General features: G+C 31.8%; 1 protein-coding gene across 1 annotated transcript; it reads left to right on the top strand.

Moving 5' to 3' along the window:
* Positions 1–304: 304 nt before the first annotated feature.
* Positions 305–2,268, top strand: LOC114162689. Its single transcript, XM_028046645.1, has 2 exons — positions 305–495; positions 1,873–2,268. The coding sequence occupies exons 1-2, from the start codon at positions 352–354 to the stop codon at positions 2,026–2,028; spliced, it is 300 nt and encodes a 99-aa protein (XP_027902446.1). The 5' UTR covers positions 305–351; the 3' UTR covers positions 2,029–2,268.
* Positions 2,269–8,063: the final 5,795 nt, after the last annotated feature.

The following is an 8,063-nucleotide window of genomic DNA, read 5'->3' as shown; positions in this document are numbered from 1 at the left end:
TTTAGGAGAAAGAGCAAATATATGAAATCCATCAAAAATTCATTTTACTTTTTGAAACAAAGTCATTAGAAAAAAATCAAGAGTAGAAATGCTTACTACTCCCGATAAGAATCGGAGCAAGGATGAAGAAATAATTTAAGCCATTTGATGCTTTTAATGATCGAATAAATAAATTCACTTTGAAGAAAGAAAAAAAAAAGAGTGATCCATTAATCAATTTCATAATAAACTAAATATATGAAAAAATTTGATAATTAATATATTTTAAATTATGTAACATTTTTTATTATTTGTTGATAAATAACAAGTGAGATGAAATAGAGACGTTGGAGCGTGAGTGAGGAAGAAAAGATGTTACAGTTTCCGGCATACATGACTCAGTACCCACTCTCCACCAGGACTATTCCGACGTCGTTTCTTCTACCCTCTCAGTGGCCCCATCCCCAAAACGAAGAACTCCTCCTCGCCATGGAAGAGTCCGATTTCGAAGAAAAGGTCATTTCTTTTGGCTCTACCCCCCATCCTTTCTCTTCTGTTAACTCTCTTCATAACATTCTGTTTCTAACGCCATATAAATTCCTTCAAAACGGTATCTTTTGGGTTGTACTCTGTCACTTTTATACACATCTTTGCACACATTTTTTTTCTAGGTTTCTAATGTATCTAATCAAATGATTCGGAATTTGGGATTACAGAGGCGTGTAGGGATTTTATCATATGGTACATACGAATTATGATGTGATTAAAGGTTTAGATTTTTCCTTCCTTGAATTTCTGTCGCGCAATTTGAACATGATTAACTATGGTTGAGCAGCATATATGTAATAAAAAACATTAGTGTGAATAAGTGGTCATAACCGGGAATTCACAAATGAGAATTATTACACATGATTTTCTGCAAATATGTTAATCTAAACACACATGTCTGAAATTTATGACAAAATTCTTCTCTCTCCTTCCAGAGAGGTATAATAGGTGGAATATTTTGTTTCTTGGTTTTGTTCACATAATTAGGTTGTTAGCATCTTTCTCTTAAAATTTCATATCTTAGGGAAAGACAGTTTAGTGGGTAAAATCTGCCAACTAAGTTTGGCCCAAAAAGATGGTTGGATGCCTTACGCTTGTTGATCTGACCACTGTTTGGTTTTTAGTTGTGTTAAGCTTTTTGGAGAGAGGCAAAGCCTAGTTTAATGATCACTATCTCTGGTTAATGGAATTAATCTCGGACTTCAACTTAGGAGTGGATTATACTAAGTGCATGTTTGGCTTTTAGTTTCATGGCCCAGAAATATGTTCACAAGTAAAACATGAAAAATATATTGTTTTGAATTGAGCCTGATTTAAACTCAATTTAAAGAACATCTGTTCTATTACAAAATGAACTCTGTCCTAACTTAAGTTTACAAACTTTAATCCAAACATAGCCTAAGGGTATGTTTGGAATGAAGTTTGCAACATGGGTGTTGTTTTCTCACTACATCTATATGAAACAATAGAAAGTAGCTTCTGGATCATTGAGTCTTGTGGATGTGATTTTTGGTAAGGATGTGGCGTGAAAACGCCATACCAAACACACAAAAGCAAATAAAATCTCCTCAGACATTTTTCCACATTAGCACCTAGCTCTTTCTTGAACTTAGCTACATGGCTCTCCTCTCATGGTTTTGACTAGAAGCCATACATGTAAAGAAATCTTCCACATATACATCATGCATTTGAAAAAGGCCTGGATTATCCATTTACATAAGGCAGTGTTCACTTAAGAAGATAGTAGGTTACAAGGTGCAATTCAGTGTGTTCTTTGAATTTTTTTTTTCATATTGTTCATCGACTCATACTCATGCCTGTCATTGTCGTCATGAATCATTGCAGTGCAATGAGATTAGGAAGATGAACAGCAACCTCATTGTGATAGGGAAAACCACAAACGAAAATGATAAAGAAGATTTTGACAATGAGGCAGATGATGATGATGCTGACAATGTAGAGGAATCTGAGGGTGAAGAATTTGAGCAAGAAACTGGTTGAGAAAGTTACACATCAGTGGCCACTTATATTCTGTTTGTATTATTTGGAACTGCTAGGCCAAATCTTTTGTATTGAGTTTTTCTTCTATTCGGTCTTTGGACCTAGTATTAACCATTGGCTTATCATTCATATAGAACTTTGTATTATATGTGTTCCTCTTTTGTGCTTCATTAAATATTTTTAACCTTCAAGTAGCCTAGCCATTGTTTAACAATATCATGAGCTAAATTCAGATGAAAAGATGAGTCAAATGTTAGTTGTCTGTCCCTTCCCCTTTTCTGAGCTTTTACTTCACTTTGGTGTATTTAACTGAAGAAATAGAGAGCAGTTAAAACTTAAACTGGTCAATGACAGACACACACACATTATGAAACAGAAAACCTTAGAAAACAAATAAGGATTTGTCTATCTTTGTACACCCAGCATCTCTTGCCATCATAAACTATTTCTTACAAAATAAACTATTTGAAGTAATTTCATGTATATGCTCTTCTGCTCTCATTCAATGGATTGAAGAAGTAAAGAAACTTGGGTATTCTGTGTAACAGGGGCAATGTCTAAGCACTTACAACTTTTCTATAAAGTTGGCCATTCTCTGTTGGGGTTGCTAAGGATTTTTTTTTACCATATCAACTTTTGAGTCTTGACAAACAAAAGCCATCTCTTGGTGTGTGTTTGCTTTTTGATGATTTACTGTATAACGAGATGGATTTGCGGGTGACGGGTTTGTTTGTTTTCATATATTTGAAGCGATTTGTTGGAGCGCATTTGTGAGAGAGTAAGACAATTTCATCATCGTCGTATTGATATCAAGATTTACGAGTATTTGATGTACATATAACGTGAAATGACGATTCTACCTCTTGAAAATTGATTCCTCACTCATTGGAGCCCATTATGTTTTATGGGAATCGATTCTCCACCCAATTCCATATATGCTGCAGGGTTATCCGAAAGGCTCACCACATAATAATATTTATTTTATTTACCTTAAATCTTATCTTTAATTTTAAAATAAGCGTACTGTTTATTTTTATGGATTATTAATATATGAAAATATTTAGTTTTTCCAATAAAAACTATTATTCTATAGGGTAAAAGAGTAATAATAACAATAATAATAACTCATTTCATTTTAATTTTAATTTCATTTTTCCAATTTTAACTTTTTTTTTAATTTAAATAACTTCAATTCTATTTTAATATAATTTCAATAATTTACATTTAAATTTATATGACATTTATCTATCTTTAAGGGTAAAATGATAATCACTTAATTTTATCCATCGAAACATTTTTTTAATCTATCATACCCATCCCATCGTACTCAAATCATATCATATTTTTCTTAAAACAAACAACACCACAATTCTCTTTTCATCCCCTCAAATTCATTTACTTACCCTCTCTCAAATTATCCACTAAATCTAAACATAAAAGTCATTTACTAGTTGTACACATAGAAAGGTGTGGAACCCTCCCCAATGTAGAAGAAGAAGAGGAAGGTGAGGATGCTTCCCTTTCCAATAATTAAAATACTAATAATAAGTATTAGTAATAAAATATAATAAATATTTGTTTTTATATATATATATATATATATATATATATAAATATTTTTATTTTTTATTTAAAAAAATAGTTTATATATATATATATATATATATATATATATATATATATATATTAAAAGCATATTTAAATATATAAATATTTTTTTATGATTTTAATTGAATAATTCATGTTTTTAGTTGGATAAATTAAAATAATTATTACATTTACATGTTAAATTACTTTATTATTATAACTTAATTTGTAAGTGTTAGTGATTTAAATTATAATACTATTACATATTTAATCTTTAAAAAAATATCATATAGAAAATTTAAACTTTTAAATTATTTTTATTTTTATTTTTAATTAAGAAAAAGGCAAACATGCTAGGGAGTTGGCTTGTTTTTTGCTTGTCAATTTGGTAGGTTAGGCGAGTCGGGCCAAAACGAATTGGCGGGTTAAAAATTCCAACCAGACCCACTCCATTTTGATGGGTTGGTAGGTCGACCCATATGGAACGACCCATTGTGCCACCCCTAACTTTCACCTCTCTTTTCTATCAATTTCACTCCCCCAAATCCATTTATAGAAACAAACACAACATTATAGTTGAGATTATCTTGTTCATGATCTTTAAAAGGGAATAACAACAAAAAGAAGTGAGTGATGGTAACAGTAATTTTACCTTTTATGTCCACTACTCTTATTGGGTGAAGGATGGTCTTGCTAGGCGACACACGAACTGGAAGAGGGTTGTCGAGCGACATCGACACTGAGATGTCAAATTTGGGTTTTTATTCATGTTTTTTGCAAGCATTTTGGCTCATATTTCCACTCTCACAATTTCTCTCCACCTTGTGTGACTGAGAGACATATGGAAGCTGTTAAGGATGCTGAAAAGCTCTCAATTTTCCTCCTTGGATCTCCATCTACTTCCATGGTTCTTTGATGCTTAAAAAGAGAGATGGACTGCGAATTGGAGGTTAAAATGCAAATGGGAGGCGTGATTGGAGCATGAAGCAACTGCTTGGTGCCTTGGGAAAGGTCCTCCATCTTCTCTTTGGTTTTAATTTCTTCCCTAGTTCTTCAATTTATACGCTCTACGTTCTCCACCATGAAGAGTTAAACATAATTGTTGAGATTAGATGTAATAAATCGAGTTTTCATGTATTTGTGTTGTTAATACATTTGCTTTTCCAATTCAAGTTAGTATTTTGCTTTTGTGCTTAAGGTTTGATCACCCATGGCTAGACTATTGATTATTGAATTGTAGGAAAATATCTTTTACGACCTAGAATTGAAACAAAGTACCTAATGAAGCTTGTATATAGGGATGAATCAGGATTCATTATCAATATTAAGACTCATGATATTAAGGCTTGTTTGCTTGAGGATTCAAGAAATTGGAACTTAATAAGGAATCGTAAGCTCAAGTTGATAAGGGATTAAGATTGGAGTAAGTTTGTGAGTTGATTTTAACATGAAATTGGAATTAAGATGATTAAATATGCATGAGAGTAAACTTGTTTTCAAATATGCTCTAAATTTTTTGTCGCATTTAGAGTTAAACAAAACCCAAATAATCCCTCTAATGAAGTATACAGAAATTTATTGAAACCCTAACCCCCTTAGGGTTTTCTTTTTCTCCTTTCTATAGAACAATTACTGATTAAATCAATAATCTAAGGTTTCTATAACCCCTTTTTCCCTTTTATATAAAATCCCCTTTGGGTTTCTCCCCTTTTGTAACACAGAACACAATATACAGAAATACACACAATTTTCTTACCTTTCCACGCTTGCTCTCTTCTAGAGCTTTGCTTTGCCTCACGCCCCAGATTTGTAGCTCCCTCTTTGATGTAGTCATCTTCTTATTCTCCAACTCTCTCTCTTTTCTCTGCCAGCCATGACGCTCACTCTTACTCATGCTGATATGAGAGGAAGAGTTGTTCTGGTACTTGAATATGGTACCATAGTAGGTTTTTAAACCTGTTGTGCTTCCGCAAAACTCTATCCTCTACCAAGAAAGTGATTCATGGCATTTTTCTTGAAAAATCATGGATGGAAAATCTGAAACAAAGCTGGAAAACACCTGCCAAAAGGCCGATAGTTTTGATCTTGACCAATCCCTCATACCCACCAGTCCCTACTACCTACATCCTGGAGAAAATCCAGGTTTGGTTCTAGTTTCTAATGTTTTAAATGATCCTAACTATGTTTCTAGGAGCATGAACATGTAACGTGCCTTGCTCTCCAAGAACAAGCTGAAATTTGTCAATGGCAGCATTAAAACCCCTCTTCCAACTGATCCAAGTTATGAAGCCTTAAAAAGATGCAATGTGATGATTTTCTCATGGGTTATGAGAACCTTCACACCATATATTGCAGAGAGTGTAATGTACATAAATTATGCTAAGGAATTATGGGGTGAATTAAGGGAAAGATTTTCCCAAGGAGACTACTTTCAAATTTTCGATCTCCTACAAGCGATCCATTTCTGATCTCTTTGTATCCTTGTACCTTATTATTTAGATTTTAAAGGTTAAAATTGGATTCATACTTCTACTAAACATCAGTAACTTTCCCTATCAAACTGAAGGTGGTGGTGAAAGAGATGATGTTCTTGTTATCCCACTTATAGAGGAGAAAATTTTCTTATTAGCGTGCTTCATGAAGGAGATAGGGTTAATGAAGATCCTTTTAGTTTGAATGATGTATATTAAATGAATTAATTTGAATGAACTATTAAGATGAATTTTGTAAACTTATGTTTGATTAAGTATTGACAAGAGATTAATTTTATTTTCATGGATGTGTGTTTGATATATATTATGTTTCTATAAAAAGTAAAATCTACAACATGTTACGATTTCACAATTTACGATTATATGAATCATTTACAATCCTAAGCATAATCTCGATTTTAACAACCTTAATCTTTATATATGTGAAAAAATGTGAAATTTTTTGGTTAATATAAACAAAATCATGCACTTAATGAAACATAACAAGTCACTTTTATTGTTTTCAATGAAAATGTATTAAATAACGCGGTTGTCACCTTGATAACTTTCATATCATCATCATCTAAAACAATTAAGGAATTATCCCTTTCACCATAAATGATGGAATTATCCTTATTTTCCAAAATGTTTTCGATAATAATAATAATAATAATAATAATAATTAGTCATTTTATATTAATTATAAAATTATTTTTATTTTGTATTAACCATATAATCTCACATTTCTTTTTAACATGTGGAGTTAAGTAATTAAGATGAAAAGACAATATAACAATTGCATACTTTTAGAAAAAAAAAATTAAATAAAATGATAAGAATTTAATTGAAAACTATAAAATTTTTGAGTAATTGAATTAAATATTTATAACAAAAATTTAATTAAAAATATCTATATTTATAACATACTTAAAACTGAATTAAATTTAAATATAATTTATCCGTAGAAAAAGTGTTTATTAATTATAAGAACTTAATTACAATATAATTATTTATTTACGATAAATTATAGTATGTAGATATACGAACAAATATTTATTTTATACAATGAGACAAAAATAAAGTTTTTTTTTTGGTTAACAAGTAGTCTCACTGTATTTTATCTTTAGTAAGATACTTCATTCTATCATCTCATAATAATAATTTTCTAAACTTTTGCTTAAACTTCACAATAATAATATACTTATCATCCTCACTATCATAGAATAAACTATTAAATTGAATATATATATATATATATATATATATATATATATATATATATATATATATATATATATATATAAATATAAAGTAGTCCCTTGTCCAAAAAGGTTAATCCTTGAGAAAGGGTACAAGAGTCGTCTTAAATTGCATCCTAGCATGATTAAGATGTACCAAGATCTCAAGGAGACCTTCTGGTGGCAGTGAATGAAGAAGGATGTTGCACAGTTTGTATCAGCCTTTTTGACATGTCAAAAGGCAAAGGTGGAGCATCAGAGGCCTGGTGGAATTCTACAGCCCTTAGAGATACCGATGTGGAAATGGGATAACATCTCGATGAATTTCGTGACCCATTTGCCACAAACTTTTAGGGGGCATGACACCATATGGGTTATAGTGGATCGATTGACTAAGACTGCCCATTTCTTGGCGATGAACTTGAGGATGTCCATGGCCAAGTTGGCCCAGCTGTACATTAAAGAGACCATGAGGTTGCATGGAGTACCTTCGAGTATAGTCTCTGACAAAGATTTGCGATTCACTTCCCGGTTTTGGCAGACCTTCTAGAGTGCTTTGGGTAGTAAGCTAACCATGAGTTCAACATACCATCCTCAGACCGATGGCCAATTAGAGAGAACGATCTAGTCACTCGATGACTTGTTGAGAACATGTATACTGGATCACTTGGGTGCGTGGGATGAAGTTTTACCTCTGATAGAGTTCACCTACAACAACAGTTTTCATGCGAGCATTGGC

The sequence above is a fragment of the Vigna unguiculata genome, chromosome 9 (assembly GCF_004118075.2).
Source record: "Vigna unguiculata cultivar IT97K-499-35 chromosome 9, ASM411807v1, whole genome shotgun sequence".
NCBI lineage: Eukaryota > Viridiplantae > Streptophyta > Magnoliopsida > Fabales > Fabaceae > Vigna > Vigna unguiculata.
This window is presented reverse-complemented; position numbering and strand designations above follow the sequence as displayed.

Coding starts and splice junctions, on each gene's coding strand:
- LOC114162689 (XM_028046645.1), top strand. CDS start 352: ATGTTACAGTTTCCGGCATACATGACTCAGTACCCACTCTCCACCAGG. Junction 496..1,872: donor AGTCCGATTTCGAAGAAAAG/GTCATTTCTTTT, acceptor GAATCATTGCAG/TGCAATGAGATTAGGAAGAT.